Here is a 23,898-nt window from a genome sequence, read left to right as displayed (position 1 = left end):
AATTGTTTTGTAAGAAATGTGAACAAATGATCTTCGGGGGGGGCTCTGCAAATCTGTGACCTTGATGATTTATACTGACAGCTTTTTATGTCTATGAACATGCAATAGCAACAAGAAAATGATAAATTAGGCCTGCAGTGCTGTACTGGTTTTGGCCGGGGGAGAGTTTGTAACAGTTTTGCAGATGATGTAGTTTACATCTATTCTTTCATTAATGTGTTTTGCACTGAAATGGTTCTGTATTGCCTTAGGTGTTAATACAATAGTTGTTGTCTGCTCCAGATTGCTATTTGAATTCAAGGCAGAATAACCTATTACTCATACAATGATAGGCAGATTGATTTTTGAATGATCTTGTGCATCTCATTTAGCATGACCTTGCAGGATGATTATAATTGGCTTTGTAATTTCTCCAGACATTTAGTAAGCATTATTTGGTTTTGTTTCTTTTTTATGGAATTATAAAGTGATCCTTATTTTCTTCTGTCTTGAAAGAGGAAACGTTGGAAAGCTTAGTTTGTCTACTCACAAATGTAATGACCTTTTCACACCTAATTTTTGTCCAGAGCATGATTTACTTTTCTGCAGTTGACTTAACAGCCAAAGAGCTTAAAAGCTTTTATAATCTGTCTCACCCCAGAAGCATTTGTTCATCAGTGGTGTTCTTTTAAGTAGACATCAAACAGCTATTCAGAAATTCATAAGTTAGTAGCATTCATTGTCATTACCATTTAGTCACTACAATATCAATACTGAAATACAAAAGAAATGTAATTGTTTCATTATGTTCACTTCTCTATGAAGTAGTAAATAAGAGCAAACCAATTTGACTGTTGTTTTAACGGCCTTATTTCTATTACTCTCTTGGAGAACTGTAGATATTAAACTGGTGGATGGCTGATAGTTTTCTACTTTGAGATTTTAGAATTGCAGCTTGAAAGGAGATTAATCTTTGATTGTTAATGCTTTTCCAAGCCTGATGAAGCAATACAGACAGTGGCAGCTAGGCAAAAGTTATGGTTAGTATTACAACTGAAGCAGGGTTAACTTTTTTGCAGAAGTTTTGTCCAGCAAGCCTAAGTGCACTGTGTGTAGTAGAACAATTGTAGTGTAGAGGCATTGACAGATAAGTGAGACAGTCTCGCAGTGTGCATGTTAGAGAGAAAAGATTATTATGTAAAATGAAGGTGTGTAGTAAGAGACTGTAGGGATGAATAGTAGAGAAATGGATAAAGAAGTGCTTAATGCAAGGTTCGTGTTGCATACAACAGATTGTGCAAGAAGTGCCATACAGAACATACCTATTTTGTTTGCCACTCTGTTCATGATTCAAGATGTTCGAATCGATGATTTGATGGCAATTCAAAAAATTGTCATCTCATAGCAGCTGAAGATTGAATGCTAAAACTTCACGTAAAATAACTGAGATTTTACTAGATAACATATTGAGTGATTTTTCCAAGCTGTATGGCATGAGCTTTTAAAAATAAACCAGTATGCAACTGTCCATGAGATGGTCTGCCATCTTCAGATGCATTCAGGAGACTTTCTCCTTAACTCCTCACAGGTTGAAGATATGTGAATTGCTGTCCCTATTTGCTATGCTTAATGATGTTTTGGAAATAAGATTCTTGGATTCTGATTGTTGTCTTTGATTGGCAGTATGAATAGATAGCCAAAGACGGAGACAGATGGCTTTAATGTGAGAAAGCAAACGACGATTACTTGTGGAGTTAGATTACTTTTCAGAACTGACCAGTCTAGCTGCACAGAGAAGGGACAGTTTCAATAAAGGTGGAGTCCCAGTTCCTCTTACACAAGCTCACTGTTGCCTGTATTGGTATGACACCCAACAGTGCACCTCACTTGAGAGTACTTAATTGGACTGACTTACCAGCTCTGTCAGAAGCAATGATGACAGTGTATTGTATCTATATAAAAGCATTCAGTATAATCAGCTGAACTATGTCAATTGCAGAGGGATAAAAGGTATCATGTGACTTCCTTCATGGTTAACATTATGCAAACAAGAAGCTAATTAGGCTACAAATATAGAAAAATCTCTCCTCTACCAAAATATTCTTTAAATAGAGGGTTTTTTTCTGGAACACTTGTATTGAAACGAATTAACTCATACTTGACTGTATTTCTTTAATGCTGCATACTCTAAACTAGTTTAGCTGTTTTTAACTTGAATAGGTGCATTTTTATCACAGTCCAATTAATAGAATTGAACATTTTGTCTTTCATGGTCACATTTTCATGTGAAGTATTGAAACAAGCTGTTGTAAGAAAATAAGAAATTGAATATTTGCATCTTTAAAATTGTGAACACTTTCGATGCCTTTTATACAGTGATAAAAGAATTCTTTTTTATTTGGCTTTTTCATGTGACTTCACTAGAGGGCAGTGCTGTGCAAGAAATGTTTGTCAATATTGATTTCTACACTTCTTGCCCAAGATTAGATATACATCTTTTAAAACACCTCAGTGATAGCCACTTGAAAGCCACATGCATGATATATAGACCTCTAAAAAGAAATTGAATGGGAAGTCTTTCTGCTATGCTATGCAAGTACTTTTTGATAATTTATTGAAATCACAAGTTTAATTCTTAAATATATTTAACCAGAAAAGCTATCTTCACTTGTTAAGCTATCTTTACTTACAGTTCCAACTGTGTACCAAGTTGATCAGAAACAACTTACCTGTTCTGTTTGATCCCTAACTAGGAGAAATTATCCTGTTTGAGCCATAAGTTAATCATTTGAACATATCTTATTAGCTGAACCTAGCAGATATAGAAAATGAAACATAATCAACTTAAAGTATAATGCCTGATGGTTTCAGGCTTTTTGCAGTAGGTGTTCAAAGTTAGCTTTAATTCATTTAACTCCTTTCTTAAGTAATCTGCTATATTAATTTCAGTGTGTTTTTGTTGTGCTCCTCATAACTGATATTGGCTTATGGCCAATATGGTTGATGATTAGTTGTTCCCGCCTTAATAATATTTTTCTTTTAGGTGAAAGTCTTTCATAGCTCCTGCAATTTAGAAATCTTAAACTAGAGGTTATCGTTTCAAGTGAAAAAGCTTTCTGGATCTTTTAAGTACAAAAGGGTTTATCCCTGATGTAGTTGTTTGATGCAGCTTCAGTAACACATGATTCTACAACTTGTTGCAACTTCATTTGTGTTCTGTCTTCTCTTTATGAGTGACTATTAACATAGCAGGCAGCTAATAGGAAAGACTATTCCCTTCTCTGGCCATGGGTTATGTGAGTTCAGCAAGTCTAAAATGTTGTAACATGCTGAGTCTGCAAGAGACTAAGGATCAGAACAGCAGCTCTTCCTTCTAAATCTTAACTGTGGAATGACAGAATAGATTAATCTGCTGCAGATGGATGGGAAGGAAAGGTACATGGGAGAAGTGAAGACTTGGCAAATTATAAGCAATATTCATGTAATTTCTCATAAGGTATTTTAGTGCTCTGTCTGGAGTATATTTGGGTTCAGTGGTGTGTTCAGAGAACTGCTGGAGAGTGCTTCTGGCTGCTCTTCAGTGCCTACTGAAAACTGCATAATGGTACTGTGTTCATGTGAGTTACTGGCTCCTGCTTTACAGACAGATTGCTGTCTTAAACCCAGCTACCACTTCTGTGAATAACAAATAAGGCAGAAGTCTCAAGAGTTTTGTTTAGAATGTTTTTCAATAGGGTTGGTAAAGCAGGGGTTTCTGTTGCTGTGAGTAGTTCTGGTTTTTTCTCTGCTCCTTCAGGGTAGGCAGCCACCTACTTCAAGAAGTCTATGAAGTATAAATATGAACTTTGTCCATCTAGAGATGTTAACTGTATTGCCCGTGTGTAGAAACTCAAATTTGAGAACGAGACAGCTGCTTATGGATGATGGCTCTAAATTTGTACTTACTGAGGAGCGAGCTCTTAGAATTTGGCATTCCAGCCCTTAAGCTAACTGATAGGGGGTGATCTCTTACGTGGATCACTTGCAGTGATTCAAGAGAGGGGAATTTTCTCTCAAATAAGTTGGTTTAGCTATAAATTTAGATTTTTCTACTGTAAAATGTGGTTTCAATGAAGCTGATCAGACATCCAGTAACAGCAGAAAGCAGCCTGAGGCTTGCAGCATCCAGCCTGAATAGTTAGTATTTAGTACTTTTTTTCATTTTAAAGAACCTGTGTAGTGAAAAAAAAAAAAAACAACAACAAAAAACAACAACAAAAAAACCCCCACAAACATGTATACTGCAATTACCTGTACAGACACTTGCATGTCTGTTTTTACTCTTTGGTGCAGTGTTTCTTACCTAACTTAACACTTCTAGGCAAAGGATGTCTAAAAATAAGTTGGAAACTGTTGTTTCAGTAGTGTAAGAATTAATTACATGTTTTATCTAAATTCATGTATATAAATTGCCTTAACTACTTTAAAGACTCTTTTGGTCTGTTTTTATTCATATTCAAAACTTTCAATCCACAGTTTGTTTCAGGACTTAGCCCTCTCTTGGCTTTAGTGTTTATAGCTTTGGTTTTCCTGTGCTATCTTCAATACATTGCTTGCTTGTTAAGTTGCAGATGCCCAAAATAATAGTCTATGAATAATTTAACACTTGTACTAACCCAGGGGATTAAAACTTTGTCCGGGGCAGCCTTGAACTTCTGTATCAGCCTGAAGGGAAATGGAGCTCTGAAAATGAGCTAATATAGCTTCTGTTCAGACCTGTGACACATCACATGAGATGACTCATTTCTCTGTCCTTCATCCAATATATATATATTGTTGTCTTGAAGGACCAATGTGTCTTTTTCCCACACTGATGATGGGAGGCTTACTTGCATAATCATCTCACTATTATCATGTTTTGTATTCAAGGAAGGAACTTAGACTGCCTTTATCACTAGAGCAAGCTTGATGTTCAAGTATATAATTCACATCTGCAAAAACAGCAACACAATGCATCACTTTGAGAGTTGTATTTTGCTTGGTAGAAATTTAGAAGATTTAAAGCTCTGAATTTTAATTCTTAACTATTTCTGTTGAGTCTATACTTGATGTGTTTGTTAGTTGATGGCAACTGTTTGAAGAACAGGTGGAAGCCTTTGCTGGGTGGTGAAATCTAATAGCTTCTAAGCTTAGGTTTGTAAAATTTTTTTAGGCCTCTTGTTATAGTAATCTCTTATGCATTTCTACATACTGAATGTTTTTGTCTGTGGCTGGAAATGTTTTGGGTTCCACAGAGGGACTTCAGTTAAATTGTAGCCTGCATTCTAGTTATGATATTGGATGGTGTTTACACTTTCCCCCAGATTCTAGAGTTATGCCACTATCTGAGTGAGCTTTTCAGGTTCAATATAGGCCCAATACTAGTCAGTCTTTAGAAATTACCTGGATGATGGCGTTGAGTAGACATATAGTTTAAGAATGATTTCCAACTCGGAGAAGTAGATAAAACAGAATGAAAAGCCACCATAGAGACCTTGACAGGGAAGATTGGCCCAACAAGAATGACATCAGGTTTAGGAGATGTTAAGGCCTTCTCTTGGAATGGGTTAATTCTGAGCAGCTTGAGCCTAACAGCTGGGGGATGGCTTGGCTGAAAAGGACCTGGAAGTGACAGTAAACTGAGCATGATGCAGCAGTGTTCCTTGCAGCAGAAAGACAATCAGTGTCTTGGGCTTGCATCAGGAAGAACATAGCCATTATTTCATTGTACTTGATACTTCCAAAGCCACACATGGGAATACTGTCTTGTTTTGGTCCCCCAGTTGTTGAAAACTGTAGAGGCTCCTGGGGAGGCTTGTCCAGGTGATTACAGAGTTGCAGAGAGCAACTGATAAATAAAGGTTGAAGGACTTCTTTCTTTGGCCCAGAGAAGAGAATTGAGAGAGTGCTTTTTAGCTCATGTAGGTGGCAAAGAGCTTAACGCTCTCAAAGAAGATACTCTAAAGGGAGAACTGAGACACATTTATGAAGAGTTGTGAAGTCCATCATAAGTGAAGTTATTTTCCTTACTGAAAATACTCAGTCTTGTAAGTAGGCCTTCCTATGGCTGACTTGCTGTGTTCAAACCAGAATCTCTAGAATGTCTTGGACAGCAATGAAAACAATTTCATGCTTGCCTGTGATAAGAGGTGTCTTTTCTATATAACACTTCTACCGAACAAAGCTTTAACATAAGAACTGAAATTGTCAGTTATCTTTTGTAGATTTAAAAAAAGGGAGTTTAACTTTATTTGGAGGTCTGCAAACAGTGCTGCAAGCACCTTTTTTTATCTGCGTTTTTCAGTTACAAATGAGACTATCAGCTGTGAAGTCCTGAAACACTGAGCAGATAGCTAATAGCCTACTTTTTGCTCTAAGAGCCTATTGGACACCAAATTCTAATGCTGTATAGCTATGAAAAAAGTCAAGTAGAGCAAGTTATCAAAGCTCCAGCTGAATGAGTTCTTTGCTGATATATACTGCAAGAAATGTTTGAAGGAAAATATTGTTCTCTTACATCCTTATTTAACTTTTTAAAGTGATTTATCAGTGATTGTTGTTTCCTTGGGTTTGCAGCTTGTTGAGACACAAGACATTAACTGACATTGTTCCAACAATTTACCAGTAATTGTTACTCCAGAAATAAGAAACCTAATTCCATAGTAAATCAGCAAGGCTGTCAGACTTTTTTCATGCTTTTTTAACCTAATACTTAGAGGAATTTTTATTAAAATTCTGGAAAATTATTGCTTGCAGAGTCAAACTGAAGTTTGCGGGCTCCATCAGATCTTAAATGGTAACAAATTTAAAGAGTTAATGTGGGTTTGAACTACAGTAATAGTAAATAAGACCTCTTGATTAAATGGGCCTAGAAATGGGTGTTGGTAGTGGGGTATATGACATTCAAAAATAAAACCAAAAAATGGACAGGGTCTTGCTTTGGGTGCCGTGTGTGAAGACTTTATTATGCCTAAGTAGGTTTCTAAGCAGGTCAGATCATGCCTTGTGAAAACAAAGCTCATGTGATCTGACAGCATGTAAGGTGGCATTTTTAACACACCAGCATTCGTGTTAAATTTGTTCTCAGTACGAAATGTAAAGCTTGAAGGAGGGAGTGTTATTCCTGTGAAAATCTAGGAAACTGCTCTTCACCATTTCTGGAGGTATTTAACAGACTTGAAGATGTGGCACTTTGGGACAGTGGTGGACCTGGCAGTGTTAGGTTAGACTCGATGATCTTAGAGGTCTTTTCCAACATAAACAATTCTGTTTTCAGAAGTTGGCAAGTGTTCATGTATCAGGCACTCTAGTAAATTGCATATGTTAATTGTGATTGAGAGAGAAAAGAACCTTCCTGCTGAGGTCTTCCCCAAGAATAACCTATCATTCACTGTAAACAAATGACAGACTTACGGCTAATGTCTCTAAACTGCTTGGAGAAACTTCTGACCTTGGCCTTGATCTATGAGAATCATAGGGTAGCATGGAGGAAATAGAGGTTTTTTTCTTCTTTATCTTGCCTCAAATACCTGTTTCTTCTTATGTTAGTGCAAATCTTACAGACCTTACATGGGTGTACTGTTGATGTAGAAACTGGCCAAACACTTGGAATGATTTAGAATTTATGATGAGGAGTAAATGCCAACAAAATTTATGAATGCGAATAGGTATCTAAACAGTCTTGGAATGTAACAGAGTTCAGGTGTTCACCTAGCTTCTGCTATCTTTTTGCTTCCAAATTATTTTTACTTTTTTTTTTTTAGTAAATCATGTACTTTCTACCCAATTTTATTTTTAAAGTAGGTTGAAGACTACTGGTAGTAGTGTTCTGCAAGGAAATGGTGTATACTGTGCTTCTAAAACTATTTACATTCAATACCAAGGAATTCCTGTATTGCACAAAGTTTTGATTTTGATCTGAAGTGGGAAAGTTAACGTTTTGGGAAGCTATGTGATTTGACAAAACACAAGAACTAGTCTGATAAATCTTCAGTGTACCATGCTTATACGAAGTCTTAACACATGCTGTTTTCTAAGTAATCAGGAAACACTTAAGTACCATTGGAACAATGTGGGATACTGGAATTTGCATAGTATGTCTGTTATGTTTTGCTCAAAAAAAAGGGAAACAGTTGATTCTCTTAGAGCATGCAGAAGGGGTGAAAAAAACACCAGTACTGATACCTTATAGCTACGACACACAGCAGCCTTATCAGATGAAAATATATGGCAGAACATTTGAATGTGTCTGTTTCCTTTTCATTTTAGGCTTATGGTATGTCAGCTTTGCCTCTAAACTTGATTAAGGGAACTACCAGTGCAGCTTATGAACGTTTAGAGAACACTGAAGGTATTGAAGAAGTGGAGCAACATTTATTAAGGATTAAATCAAAGGTACGGTCTTCGCTGTTCTCACTTTCTTAATGATTTTTTGCTTGCTTATTAGCTTATGCTTCATGCTGTAGAGAGTCTGTCTCAGAAGGACTAGCAAGTAAGAAGTGAATAGCTTGCAGTTATTTATTTGGAAACAAATATGGTCACATGTAGTGGTGATTAGGTTCTCTGTCAGTAGTAGTTATTTTTGTCTAGCTAATAATAGTGTTAACAAGTAAAATTTCTCCAGTCCTGCTTAGATGGAAGAGATGTTTTGTAGATAGTAACCTCACTTTGCTGCTAGAAATGGCATCCAATTTGTTGATACTTACTCAATGTAGTGTAGTTAACACTGGATACTTGCCACATAGAGCTGTCATGAGCTAGATTCATCAAACTATGAATCATCTGTGTTAATAAATAACAGCCCCAGATATTCTTGCTTCCCAGTTAATGTACCTTCCTGTTATAAATAATTTCTTTATGAAAAGCGTACATATGGAAATCTGTTCTAAATCCTGAACATCCCAACGTAAACCCCTGATGACTTTGCCGCTAATGGGAATTCTGTGCCTAATGTAAGCAAGACACTTCTAACAACCTCCCAAGTGCAAGCCAAAGAAGGGTAGGATTTCTGCTTTATGAACAAGATAAGGGAAATCTCCCACCCTTTTTTCAACCTATTTCAGATAATGGGTTGACCAGTGTTTTCACAGCCTTGACTAGGAGGAAGGGATATTAAGATGCCTGACTTCCATCCTGGCAGTCCATCTGTGTTGTTGTTGTGCTCTGTGATAGTAGACCTCAGCAATGTTGAAACTGTTCCAACAGTCTTCCCTTGATACTTGTCTTACCTCTGTACACAGTGTGGGCACCTCCAGTGTTCTAGACACCTTGTTGAATAATGAAATCTAAAAAGTAGTCTCCCCCAGTTTAAATTATGAAGTTTTGGTTTTGTACAGACTAGTACAACAACAAAGGCATCCATTACTGAAATTAATATGAGAAAAATTAGAAACATGTGACAAATGGATCATTACTTATTATAGAAGATCTTGTTGGACTACAAGAATTTGCATGCAACTGGTCTTGTTGATCAGTCTAGCTAACATAGGATTAAAAAGTAGAAAGTCACTAAGTTATGTCTATATTTTAATATGGCCTTTAATCCATAAAACAAGTAAAATTAGTTTGCACTGTGGTCAGGATTCTGCCTCATTCTGTAATTGAAATCTTAATTGTTCAGTTACATTTTCATTAAGTTGTGAAGGAAGTGAGTGTTACTGAGAGTAGTATACACTAAAAACTAGAAGTATGTAAGTATGCTATTTAATCTAATGAAAAAATTCAGTATGTAGTATGATCTTCTGCTACTAGTACATCTGACATCTTTATTTCCTTAGTCTTAAATAATTGAAGCTTGAACTTGCAGATCGGGAGCTTTACTGTTGTCAAAAAGTTTGTCACTGAGGTGCTATACAGGGTATGGTGAATGTGTTCCTGTTAAAAGTGCATTATGGTCTCCAATTTAAGTGTTAGCATGCCTAGAATGTCATCTTAGTCTTGTAAACTTTTTGAGTAATTTATTTAAAATATTTTTTAACTTCATTGAGTGTAAAGTGTTACACTATCTGCAGGAAGGCTGTTTTAAAATAAGGGAAAAATTAATAAGGAATTTCAAAATACAGTTTTAGTACATTTCCTACTATATAAGAATCTCTTTGTCTAAGTATCAGGTTGTAATATACTAGCATCAATGTTACAAACAGTTTTGGTTTGGCTATCTAATACCTGTTTTGTTGCTTTTGCTTATTAACACGTAAATGAGATCTAAGGATTTGCTGCTCAATTTACAAGAGTGCAGTGGTTCCCACTCAGTGTTTGAAGGCTCACAATTAAAATACATTCTTAAACATAATTATCAAACAAACTGTCTGGTACACTCAACTAATTCTTCATTGTGAAAAGTGGTTTCTACCACCTAATAGGAATTCTTCTGGTTGCAGCTTATGACTTTTTTGCACTTCATCCTCTTGATATGCATAGAAATTATATATGCATGAATTGTATACTACAAATTCTTGAGAGTTATAAATAGTTAAACTAGGTATCAAGTTTGTTTTCTTGATTTGGTGACTTTTGATCTCTTGCACTGTTTTTTGGTAACCAGTGCAGAGATGGCCGCCCTCTGTCATCAAGGGATAGACGGACTCTAAAACAATTAGAAGAAAGATTAAGGACACTTCGAAGGAGAGAGAGGCATTTGGAATCTATTGAGAAAAGCTGGTGGACAAAGTTCTGTGAAGCTATCCGACCTTTAAAGGTAAAACTTTTTCTCAGTTTTTGATACTTAATTTGAAATAACTTCCAGCTTTCTTCTTCGCGTATAAATCATAGGTCAAGTTTATCAATTACCACCCTGAATATCAACAGTTTTTTTTAATTTACTATTACACTACACAATGACAACCCTATAGCAAACACTGTTTGAGCTCTTGGAAAACCTTTTAATTTGTCTCAACTATGATTAAGATTGAAAATGAACAAATCCTAGCTTGTCTACTATAGTGCTACTGCCATAGAAAATCGGAATATCTTATTTTTTCTATCAAATATGAAAATGGGGAGAAGGAAGAATTCTATAGCTGTCAGGTTAATCTCAATTACATGTATCCATCAGAAGTCAGAGATGCTTTGAGAATATATGCATTTGGAATAAGCAACTGGCGAAGGAATTACTTGATCAATAGTAAGCTAGCTACATAGAAATTTATGTAGTAATACTTAACCAGTGCAAATGAGACGGTTATTTGGGCAAAGCTTTTATCTTGATCTCCCTTTGATCTTAGGACTTTGACTTTTAGTAGATACTTGGTTTTAAAAAACTCGTACTTTTATGAACAGTATTGCTAGATAAAATATTTCTTGCCAACTAGATGTAGGAAGAAACTTTAGCAGTAGGCTGCTTTTGGGAAAACTGAGTAGCGGGGAGCAGGCTATAAGCAATTTCCTCTGTCACTGCTACTGTTAATGCTAAGTACCAATGGAAATGGGCTGAAATTGCAGTTGACCAAAAGCTTTCATTGTGAAATTCTTAGAGTTATCTTGCTGTGATACGTTAGAAGCATAGACTTAGCCCTTTAATTGAAAGTGCAAATATCCATAACTATTCACTTTAACAGTTGGGATGCTTCCTTTTGATTAAAAAAATATTCAGTATAGGTTATGTAGTTTCTATAACTTTTCATATTAAGCTAAAATTTGACAAGTGTATTTGCCATATCTTTTTTGTCTGTAAGATTTTAACTGTTCATTGTGTTCTTGTAGGATAGTGTACAGTATCATTAGTTACAGCTTATCGCCTACAGCAAAGATGGTATTCAAGTGCCTTCTTGGTTTTGTGGTTTGAATGCTTTTTATTCTCTCAGTAACTGTGACAGTCACTGTGAATTGTTGACTCATGAATTGCAGACTAAAGGAGAGTTGCAGGTGGATAATTTTTCCTGACAGATTTTCACTTAGACTAGGATTGTGCTATGAAGCATGTTAGTGAACTTGTTTACTTTGACTAGAGCTGTCCTGTGAAGGTGATTAATGTCTATCACTTAATTACGTCTTAACTCTTGGAGAACTGTTTTACTGTTGCTTTAAGAGCATTTGGAATGTCTTTGCAAATGTCTTAACTTATCAATCATTCAGTTAGTGGCTTTAAAGAAAAGACAAAAATCTTTTCAATATCCATAGATAATACTTCTGTTCAGTGGAGAAGTGCAGAAGGTATCTTGGGGCTTTGTTTACTGTTTTACAACACTTTCACCTTCAGTGCCACGTGTATATTACTGTTCAAGAATGTGGCTGCCTCTCAGGCTTCAAGAGAAATTCCATTTCTTGTGGAGCAAGAGAACCCTATTTCTGCTTTGTGTTTGGGATGGTCACGTTTATGGGAGTTGCAGACTCTTACTGGGACTGACAGAACAGAATAACATGTTCAGGAGATGTACTTAGTCACAAGGTCTCTTACAGTCTTAACTTAGTGTCTCCATTCAGACTTCTGTAATCGGATTGTCTTTGCATAGTGTCCTCTAATGTTCTTGCTTTAATTGTTTTATTAACGCTAAGTATCTAAGTATATATGTGATTTCTTGTTAAACAAAGACGAAACTTTTTCTTTGAAGAGTAAGCTTTATTTGACGTAGCGTAAACTAAGTTTTGAGAATGATTGATTGTTTTACACAAAGATGAAGTTAGTTTTTCAATTTAGTCAAAAGAAACAGATCTGGAAGATCCCAAGGAAATGAGTATTGGCCAGCATGGGGTTGTCAAGTCACGTTGAATTAGTCTAATTTCTTTCTACAAAATGTACTGTTACCTGCTTCTCCTTTCTTTACTGTGGTTTCTCATGCTTTTATTTGATACTCTGAGCAGCAGGAGAAATGTGGTATTGCTCTAGGGATAAGTATAAAAATTTTTTAAGAAAGCAAACTCTAGAGCACATAGCTATGTTTGTTCAGTGTGTGAAGAAGACTATAGGATGTGAAACATGGACGTCTACTCAACAATGGTAAATTGCGAGTATTGCATCATTATTTTCATGGGGTACATTACAACAGTTGTGAACAAACTGAAGAGATGCCTTAGTTGAGTAATATAAGTAAATCAAGTGCTCTGTTTTGAGATCTGTGTGAAGAGATCCACACTCGCTCTTTCCAAGATTCCACTTCTCTCCTTTTGTCCTGACTCTGTGGCACAGAGGGGATGGGCAGTAGGGAGTTGCCATGAATCCATAATACTTCTACTCTGCTGCTGTGTCCTCTTCACGCTTTGTTTCTGTTCCAGTGTGGGTCTACTCCATGGGCTGTAGTTCCTATCAGAAGCACCTAGCATGTGAGATCTCTGTAGGCTCCAACTTCCTTCTTAACACTTTGGAATTATCCATAGTTGAAATAGCTTACCTTGACTGAGATTTGGGAGCAGCAATAGGAGGCAAAGAGTTCTCTGAATAACTCAAACAAGAGTGATGCAGGGTTAGAATGTTTAAAAGCTTGCAGAGGGAGTACCAGGGAAAATGATATAAACAGAGCATGAAAAATGTCATAAAGGACTTCTTAGTTTGTGGCTTATTTATGTGCAGTAGCAGTGGAAAAATACACTAATCAGTTGATAGTTCGAAATTATTTCTGATATTTCTAAGTTATTCCTCAATTATTTGACCCGACATATTAAACTGGAATGTGAATCAACTTTCCATTGTGACCTAGGAGAAGTGTGCTTCCATTTTTAATGTTGAGAAATGCCTATATTGACATTTTTGTCTTGTCTTTTGCTTAGCCATGTCTTTTAATCCCATGGGTTCATATGTAAGACAGAACTTTAAGTAAACCAGTTCCTACTGTGTTCTGCTTTAGCTGTGTCATTACTTGCTTGAGCAGAGGCTTTCTATTAAGATGCTCAAGGAGCTCATTTCAGACAGCAGTGTAAGTCATACTAGTAAGTATTGCGTCAACTCATTATTTTTGCAATATTTGCAGTGTTGCATAAAAGCACAATTAACTCTTTTGTTGGCAGTTAGCAGTATGCATATTAGCTTGCACAACAGACTGTAGATTAGAAGACCCAAGCAGACACTTAGAGGTGATCAGTGATGTAAGTGCAAGCAGCAGCTCTGAACGCTGTCCAATGACAGCGCAAATGATTGAGTATTAGTGGGTATGGGGCCTGGGCCTTGTAGCTGATGGATATCAAGAAATGGCCTGGCAATGGAACAGTTCAAACTGACTGTAGTGGAGGAGGTAACACAGCTTGATGTATGGTTAGATTGAGGTTCTGCTTTCAAAAGGACTAGGGAGTAGGAAAAAAGTTGGTCTTGCATTGGAAGTTAGACTTCTCTTAATATGCATTGAAGGTTCCTTTTTAAAAAATAATGACCTTACTAAATTCCTCTGTGTGTTTGGCTGAAAGCTGGGCTTTTGTTTTCACATCTTCTAGTACTAAAAGCTTTTCAGCATCAGTTGATAAATAGTCCTGTTGTGAGAACAAGAGGTTTTGATTTATTGCTGTCCTCTTCTCTGAAGTTGAACATGTAATGATGTTCTCAAGAGCTTGAACTCCTCATTTATGCTGTGACACAAAGCAAAATTATTTTGCAAATTTTCATGACGAAGTGTATCTAGAATATTTGAAGGTACTCTAGTTGGTTTAAAGGTAGTAAATAGCAGTGCCATATTGTCCCGCTAAGATTGTGTATTTGTCTTTGGCTATAGGTGACAAGTAAAAGGCAACACTGAGTATATAGCTCCTGCTGTAGTGTTCTTTATAGCCCATCTTAGGCTTTATGTGGTGGGCAAGGAAAAGGCAATACTTACTCTTTCCCTTAACCAGAACAAAATGATACTCAACTGACATGGTCAGTTGAGTACGTTAGTCCGAGTGTTGGTTAATATGCTGGGAATGAGGTGTCGTTTTGTCTGTAGTCAGTTAAGTATGAGGAAAATCTAGACAAGAACACACGGATCTCTTCTGTGAAAGGCCTAAGTCAGCTGATGTTTTGAAGTTATGTAAGTATAGATTGATGTAAACTGTAAATAATTTATGGTTCGGTAGTCTTAATAGTACTGTGGACATACAGGATGAACTAAAGTAGAATGAAGTTTTGGTGGTTTGTTTTTTTTTTTAGTATTAGCCTCTCAATCTTGTATTTAATGGGACTGCAGTAGAGGGTAAAATGGGGAAAGGAGTGATATTTGTTTTTTTGTGGTTTTTTTTTTGGCAATGATTTATGTAAGTGTTAGACATCACTTCAAAAGACAAGGATATTCCAGAGGGGATATGGATACCAGTTTAGTAGCCATAACTGGCAGGATGTAATGAAGTAAAGCAAGATTAAGACTCTTGGCCTCAGTTGGTTTAAACATCTATTCCCTGTACAGCTAATACCTAGTGAGAGTTTGCTGTGCAGAAGTAAAGTCTTAGTACACTTAATTATGTGGAAATGCACAAGTTAATGCTTACCTTGGTATTAGTTTCTAAATCTATACCTAATAAGGCCTACGTAGTTGGAGTTGTTTTATAAGTGATGTTCTAATATTGTTTGAAGTTTATCTTCAGAATTAAATGAACAATAATAGCATTGTAACTCTGAGTATCTTTAATGAGCAGCTGTAATAAAGTTCTTAACCTCTTCGTGATGGTTGTGTGTCAAGTTTTGGGGCTAATAAAATGATTTAAATGGTGAAACTCTCCCATTCTTGTGGAAGACCGTGCACTGTGTTCCTGCATATACAGTTTGGAAATACGTCTGTCTAGGTCTCAGGTCTAGCTGTCTGAAAACATGATTGTTTCAGGAAGTTCAGCATGCTTACTTGATCATATTCCATGACTTGGGTTTCTAGGAACTGTAGCTGAACTGTAACTGAACAGGTTTACTGTCTAGGCTCACTTCTGTGTGCCATCCCCTAACCTCCCCAAAGAAAAGATTCTGAGGGAGAAAACCTGTCAAAGTGGAGAATGGTTTCCTGAACTAGCTTGTAGCCCAGGAAAAACAATGGGAGGTGCTCTAGTTGAGGACAGCTTAGAGAATGAATCCCTGGCTCAAGTGCTATATTTGGTAGGCATAATAAAAAGACTCTCCTTTTGTTTTTAATCAAGACCTGCCATTTGGGCTTGGTTACTTGAGTTTTTTGAAAAATCAGCTCCCAGTGATTTGGTCACTGTGTTTTGGAGCAGCACTACAGAAGGGAGCTTTTATTTGGGAAAGGTGAGATGTTCCTTGTAAGGTGTGCACAGGTTGCCTCCTGTTGGAAGGTGAGCACACAGGTGTAGTGGTCAAGGCACCAATCTCTAATTACCTTAAATAAGGCTGTATGCATGTATATAGTTAAGGTTTTCCATCGTAATATATAGTAAGTACAGGTTGTGCATTCTGCTAAATGCTGCGTTCATTTGATGTAATGTGTCATCTCTTTTCTTAATGACACTTTTGACTTAAGGGGTGGACTTGTGTATTGCACTGGAGAATGTGATGTACTTGACATAAACTGTGTTTAACATAGTAAAAGTTTTGTTCGCACTTCTCTCAATTGTTTACCGAACAGTTACTGTTTCAAATGTGTTTAAGCTCTGAAGTGTCCAAGCTCATTCCTCCCTTACTGAAACCTAGACAACTCTTCACTTCTTGCATCAATTGAAAGTACTTTCAGTTACATTGCTTTTAATTTTTACCTCTAGATTGTGTGGGGAGTATTCTTCATCATTGTGGCACTGCTCTTCACTGTCTCTCTGTTCTTGTCAAAGTAAGTACATTTCAGCATTTTCCTTAACCACTTAAACTACCTAGTTTCTGCTCTAACATCAGAATTGGGGTGGTTTGCTTCAAGAGGTGGTTTGCTTTCTACCTTACATTTCTGTCACTAGAGCTGCATTTCTCATTATAATAGTATATAGTGAAACTGAGCAAAATGTGCTAAAACAGATTGAAGGAAGAACATGGGTCAGCTTGACTTGACTGTATGTTGCTGAAAACTGTTTTGATTCAGCAGAGAAACTGAGCATATATATTAAGAAAGTTTAATTCAGACTGCAAAAGTATTATGATTGCTTGAATGAATCTTGATGCACATAGGTACTTCTTGGCTGGGTAACAGGTGCTTAAATTCTTGCAGTAAGTGACATATTTTAATCTATTATGATGTCCATTTCATAGTAATTGTTTGATGGCATTGAAAACAATATGGCCAGCTGCAGATCTGGTGGATTTCAACAAAGAGTGACACTAACCAGAGGTCTCAAATGTTGGCACGTTTAATTTTTCAAACTGGGCAAATATGACCCAAACTAGGGAAAAGCTAAAATGCTGAGGAGATGCAGAAATCAATGTAACTTTCACAGAAAAAGTGCAATGAGTGTGGCAAAGCAAAGTGTGTATCTATATAGATATTAGAAAGTTATCAGTCTCTGGGCTTAGTTCGGCTTCTTTTTTTTTTTTTTTTTTAGTTGCCCTTTTAGATTAAAGTGAAGATGAAGGTCTGAGAGAACTGTTGTACTTACCCAACTTTTCTGATTATTGCAGTTTGGACAAAGCTCTGCATTCGGCTGGTTTCGACTCAGGATTTATAATTTTAGGAACTAATCTGACCAATCCATTGAATATGTTGTTACCAGTTCTTCAAAGAGTAAGTAAAAAATTGGTGATATATATATATGTAAGGATGCTCCTCTGTTTTCTGGTAAACTGTCAAAAGGCAAACTTCTCCCCAAGTAATTAATTAAAACAACATTGTCTATATGTGTGTTCAGTAAAAGCGAGGCAAATTCCTTACTAACTTTTAGTTTTAAGTTACTGATATGAAAATCTTTTTGGGTGGAAGCTAGTTAGGGGAAGGAAGGTGGTGCTTGAAACTTAACTTCGATGTGATGAGAACACAGTGGCAATGGAGAATGACTGCATTTGTGTTTACTTTGCACAGAATAAAAGCAACTTTTTGCCATGCTCTACCTGTATTCTAGTTGTTGGTGTACTGGATAGTTTAGCCCTCTTCAGTGAAGTAAATGCACTTTTCCACTTTTTAATATATTTGTTGCACATTGAAAGATATTTTCCTCTATGCAGTTATGTATGTTAGAGTAAGGCATTAGTTTTTGAAACAAACCCAACAAACTGTTAACTTCCATAGAGCTGAAAGGCAACAAATCCATGTACAAATTTAGTTTTTCATGGGTAAACTAAGAAGAAGAAAAGCCTTAATATAAGCTAGTGCTTTATTCTCCCCTAGTTGAGTTATTTCCTTATTCTTGGTACAGTGGGCCAGCACAATGCATTCTTCCCCAGGGTTTTTATATTGTGGAACACCTAAGCTTGCGCTTACTGTGCAAAGTAGTGTTCAGCAGCAGTATTCTCAAGCTGTTATTAATGTAAATATAAAAATCAAATTTTGTATGCAAATATGATCAGAAAAATGTCACAAATAGAATGCCTGTGTAGTCCTAAAATGATTGTTGTCACTGTGGACTTTCCATTCTGAGACTTTCTATTTAAAAGAATTAAGTATTTCTTGGCCTACAAATGTATAATGCTTCAAAATTAGCGCAAGTTTTAAATTAAGAAAAATGCTCAGTTGGCAAGTTAATTGTCTAAGCTCTATTAGCACCCAGCTATGTTAGCTATATTTGGAGCCAGCTATGTAAAACTTTTAAATAGGACTCTTGCTACCACAGACGCTATAAGTAGAAACTACTTATTTAGATATAAGTGGGAGAAGAGCTTGTTTCCTTGTCTTTTTAACTGCTTGTGTTTTTGTTCTAGGTTTTTCCACTTGATTATATTCTTATTACAACTATTGTTATGTACTTTATCTTCACTTCAATGGCAGGGATTCGAAATATGGGTATATGGTTCTTCTGGATAAGGGTAAATATGACTGAAGAGTTTAGTTTCTAATATGCAGATATTTAACAAATATGTGCTATTGAATATATTTATGTACTGCATCATAAATACGGGATGTTGCTGATGTCTGTATGTGTAGTGAGTGGAAGCCTAGTGTACGATTTGCACTGCTTTTGGAAGGTGTTTCATTTTGCTTAGTTATCAGACCTAAACTGATGTTTCACTTTGAACAGTACAGTCATCTGACTCTTTTTCAAGTATTTAATCAGTGTCACTTTGGCTTCTGACTTTTCTAAGTTAAAGCCATATGATTCTGATGTACTGGAAGTATTAAGTCAATTTTATGGTCAAAATCTGAAATATGCATGCAGTCAGAAGGGCTTGATTTGCCATCGATGTTGTTACGCTCTAGATTTTAAGCCATAAGCTGCCCAGAGTGGTTACATTTTATTTAAGACTTTTTAAAAGCCTTTTGGTTTGTTATAATCTTGAATTTTTATCCAGAGAAAGAGTCACATGCTCTTCTCTAAGAGAAATTCTTTTAATTTAGTGGGAAAAATAAGATATTCTGACAAAAGAGTTTACAGGAGTAAAATACAATCAAGAAGAAATATTTCACTAAAACATCCAGCCAAAAACCCATTCCACAGGAAAAATAAAAACCAGCACAAACAATCAATATACTAGCTTTAGTACAACACAATTCGTTGGTTTTAAGTTACCCACAAGAGAAGGAAAAGAGTAAAAGAAGAAAACAGATTAAAAGAGTAAAGAAAGAAGAAAGAGAGAAGGAGAGAGAGGAAAGGAAAAATGGTTACCAACAAGATTCAATGATTCATGTGGTGCAGGCAGTGGGAGAAAAGAGAGAGGGAGCTCAGATGGAGTTTCATGTATTTACATGGTTCAGTTTTCCCTCTCAGGCAGGATATCCGGTCAGTGCCTTCAGGCCAGAGTGAGTTGTGCTGTAGCAGTCACAGGCTGCAGGGGTGTGCTGTGGGTGGGCTACCAGGCAGGTCTGCCTTGACTGACAGCTCGGCTACAAAGCCTTCAGCTCTCTTAGCTGCAGGCTATGTGCTCTGAGCAAGCCTTATGTGATATGGCAGCCTTACCATGTACCTGCAGGTCTAGGCCCAGCCCTTCCCCACACACACTCACAGTGAGTTGGTTTTGACCTGTATCAATAATTCAATGAGGTTGGGATCCAGTATCTCACAGATGTGACAAGCAAGTTTAGCTTCATAAGAAGTAAAAGAGTACGGTGGTAATATGGCATATCTAAATATTAAGCAAATAATAGATTTGAAAAAAAAATATTTGCAAAAGCAGCTTTGTGTCCCATAGTGCGACAATCATGCCTGTGATACTTGGTTAAATATTTCCATGCTTATGTGCCTATTCTCCTTTTAAAACTGTCACCTTTTCGTGTGGTGACACCCCAGATTTGGAACAATGACCCATCAATCTTTGCAATGAGTTGTGAGATTAGTACTGGTTTTGGTCTTCTGTCATTTACCCCTCATGTGCCAGCTTCTTCCCCTGAATAGGGTCTTCAGGTTGAACCCTTAGGGATTAGAGAGTACAGTGGTATCTACAGAATAACAGTGAGGGATTGTATTGTTCCCTGCAATGTTCAATGAACAAGAAACCACCATATGCGGGCAAGTTTCCTCAGAGCCTGGGAGTGCTCTCTCATAACTCCTTCCTCTGTTTCTAGATCTGATTGGGGCTGTAGTGATTGATGACACCCCACCTTGACGGAAGGGCATAACATTGTTTGACAAACCAAGGCACAGTTTGTTATAAGTATACACAGTTTGTGATAGGCAACACCATTTTAATCCTCCTACTAGCTACTGGTGTGTAGATATTTTGGGCCATTACTTAATTTGTAACCAGTACTTAATTTGTTTAAACAGCTGTGCTCCGAAATTTAGGTAAAGACCCCTGAAAACCTGCTTTGAGTCACTGGAGTTAAGTTGCCAGAGGATCATTTTAGCAACCTCCCACTTCTGGCAGTAGAATTAAAACTATTATTTGAATTAAAGAGGTTTTTAAATGTCTTCAGGAAAAAAAGTAATTTTGTTGTGTTAATATTTGTTTTCTGGTTTCAGCTTTATAAAATCAGACGAGGAAAAACTCGACCTCAAGCACTCTTATTTCTCTGTATGATACTTCTGTTGATAGTTCTTCATACAAGTTACATGATTTACAGTCTTGCTCCACAATATGTAATGTATGGAAGCCAGAAATACCTGGTGCAGGTGAGATGTAATTTTTTTTTATTTTATGTTTAAATTTTCTACATCCAAAAATGTATTGTTTACAGAAACTCCTAAAGTCAGGCTTATTCTCAGATTTTGAAGAGAATTTTGTAGCCAGTTTTTTTTTTTAAATACTAGTAGGTCTGTTGGTAATACACAAACCAGAAACCAATTGTACTACATATTACACGGCTTAATTTTTAGGTTATCTTCAGGCAGTGTGAAACTCCTGAGTTTTGCTTTACTGTTTCTGATAAGACAGTTGGCAGCTTCCACTAGATTTTGTACTGGTATACTAAGTGACTGCAGTGAGGATTATTTTTAATGTGTAAGGCTATGTAGAGAATAAAAATCAATGTTATCCACAGATGATAGTTTTTATGTGCATATTTGTGAGGAATGACAAAGATAACTTATTACAGTAGAAATTCATCAGATTGGAGCAAAGTATGTGCTGATTAATCACACTTAAGACACTTTGGACTGTCCAACTTGATGAAACTCCATGCAGTTCTTGCTCTCTAAAATCTACAGAATTAACCAGTTAAAATTTAGTCTCTGCTTTTGTTATTGCACTTTTGTGTACTTCAAGGTTTTGGTTTAAGTCTTTCATCTTCTGTACCTGAAGACTTGAATTATTGTATTTCATCTTAGTTTGAGTGGCAGGCTGCATATTTATGGGGAAATTCAGTGTTACATATTGTAAGAATCTTGAGAGGTTTCATGGACATCTGTCTATTGAGGTCTGATATCCTACAGGTGTAGACTTTGTTAGATCTGGTCTTCAACTGACCAGGTTGTGAACTGGTTGCTTATTCAGGCACAATGAAGTCAAGATCTCCTGGTGTGCTGTTTGGTGTTTGAGTTTCACAGACAAAATAGTTGAGCTAGAGTAGTTAAAAGAAGGGATTTAAATGAGATTGAAGTAACTGTATGCTGCTTTGAGCATTTGGAATACTTCAGTTAGTTTTCCAGGAGAATGTACCTCTGGGGGAGCACACTACTTTAAAAATAAAAGAAAACCAAACAAAACACACACTGACCTCCTTTAGCTGCAACTATTTAGTAAATTCTGTGATTTATCGCTGTCAATTCTTTCGGTTTACATGGTGGATACAGAATATTTGGTACAAAAGGATTACAAGGAGAAATTGGAACTGGAGTAGTGTTAAACATGCTAGAGATGAAGAATCTTATCAACTTAAATGTGTTGAGTTGATGTGGTAGAATTGTCACTGCAGGAAATGGAGGATTCAATAAATGCTACTTTCCTACTGTCTTTACATCTCAATTGTCTGGTAAGGGGCAATTAGTCATCCTCATGTCAATCCAAGCACAGTAATACAATCACTGTAGGGGATTTGAATATTTGGTATTTAAGAAGTGTAATGCGTTTTATTAGATTTTATGCTAGATATAACTAATACAAAATAAACATGCGTAGGCATCTATAAATTGGCTCAACTTGTCAGAATTAGAGTAGTAGCAGCAAAAAACGAATCTGAAAGTAAATTTAGGAAAGCATTTTGCTTATATGGTGAGTTTACATAGAACTCCTGGCATGATTATGTACTATGTATGTAACTTAGAACATCATATATATAGCTGTATCGGTATCAACTATGAGCTAAAGTGCCTGCAAAAGGCAGTTCAGTTTTTTATATTGTAGAATGATTGTACATCTCCAATTACAGTGCAGAGCCATTGTGGGTGTAAGGGTAGGATGGAAAATTTCATTAAAGGTCCTACCAAACTAGTCTTAAGGCCTTGCAATGACCCAAGAAAGGAATCTTTCATGATAAAGCTGACAGATAACATGGAACATTGAAGAGAAAAACAAATAATAAAAGCTATAGCTAGCAGTTTGTTTTACTTTATGAATAAAATAAAATGTGCTTATATTGAGGGAGGCAGAAAGATTGACACTAAACACACACTTGCATGTTACCTGTTTATGACAAGTAGTATCCAAACATAAATACGTAGTTTGTAACCAAGAAGGATCAAGAGAATAGAGCACAGCAGTAGGAAGGCTATTGTGTCATTCTTAAAGCTATTGACATACAATCCTGGTCAGCAATGCAAGAAGGATTAGCTGAAATGGTTGAGTAGAGCTATAACTTTCCATTTAAAGGATTAAAATTGTTGTGGGCAAGATAGCCATTCTGGGCCTTCAGCTTCTTATGTTTTGTTTCAAAGAGCTGTGCTTAAAGTACATATTACAACTTGAGTAGAAACTGCTTTTGTTGTTAAAATAATGCAAGGCATAAAGAATATGCTGGTAAACTACATCTGGACTTCCCTGGCATACCAAATGATCTACTCGTTACGTCTTCAGACAACATCCTCTCAAAGAGTCTTTCAGAATGTACCAGACGCATTTTCTGTCTGACTACCCTGACAACTGCATGTCAGATTTTTATATTTAGAAACAAGAGAGATGGTGTCTGGGAATGAAGAGGAGCAACAGACTCTTCTGTGGATGTTAACAATGGAGAGGTTCTCAAACAGTTATAAATTGGTGATTATGGATGTAGGAGTATCCAGGAACATACACAGGAGCAGGGCAAGTGACCTATACATGGAGGGCTTCCTGATGATGAGCTGTATGCACCGGTTCACTTGGACAGTCTGGGTTTTCATTGTGCTCACACACCACTGTCAATTCCATCATTTAAAGTAACACCACTGGTAACCACCACTGTGTAAAAAAACAAGCAAAAAGTGAGGATTATTCCAAGTCAGCTTAGTGGATGGGTGGGCTGATAAACATGTATATTACAATCTGGTGGCTCACAGAAAGACTGGGTAAGAGTACTTCTCCCTTTGCTTTGCTCTACAGTAATTCCCAATCTGTTAACCTGTTAAACTAATTTCTAACCAAAA

General features: G+C 36.5%; 1 protein-coding gene across 2 annotated transcripts in view; it reads left to right on the top strand.

Annotated features, from left to right (window-relative positions):
* LMBRD1 (LMBR1 domain containing 1) overlaps window positions 1-23,898 on the top strand; it is a 74,581-nt gene that overhangs the window by 34,372 nt on the left and 16,311 nt on the right. For both annotated transcript variants that reach the window (XR_001876682.1, XM_017826510.1), the window contains exons 8-13: window positions 8,266-8,391; window positions 10,541-10,693; window positions 16,594-16,658; window positions 17,435-17,537; window positions 18,668-18,772; window positions 20,863-21,012. Coding sequence is in view for 1 of the 2 variants with exons in the window: in XM_017826510.1 (XP_017681999.1) it covers window positions 8,266-8,391; window positions 10,541-10,693; window positions 16,594-16,658; window positions 17,435-17,537; window positions 18,668-18,772; window positions 20,863-21,012 (702 nt within the window). In the remaining variant the exon portion in view is untranslated. The remainder of the gene's footprint in view (window positions 1-8,265; window positions 8,392-10,540; window positions 10,694-16,593; window positions 16,659-17,434; window positions 17,538-18,667; window positions 18,773-20,862; window positions 21,013-23,898) is intronic.

The sequence above is a fragment of the Lepidothrix coronata genome, unplaced genomic scaffold (genome assembly GCF_001604755.1).
Source record: "Lepidothrix coronata isolate B3197 unplaced genomic scaffold, Lepidothrix_coronata-1.0 Scaffold4, whole genome shotgun sequence".
Lineage (NCBI taxonomy): Eukaryota > Metazoa > Chordata > Aves > Passeriformes > Pipridae > Lepidothrix > Lepidothrix coronata.
Note: the sequence above shows the minus strand (reverse complement) of the source record. Positions and strands in the feature narration are given on the sequence as shown.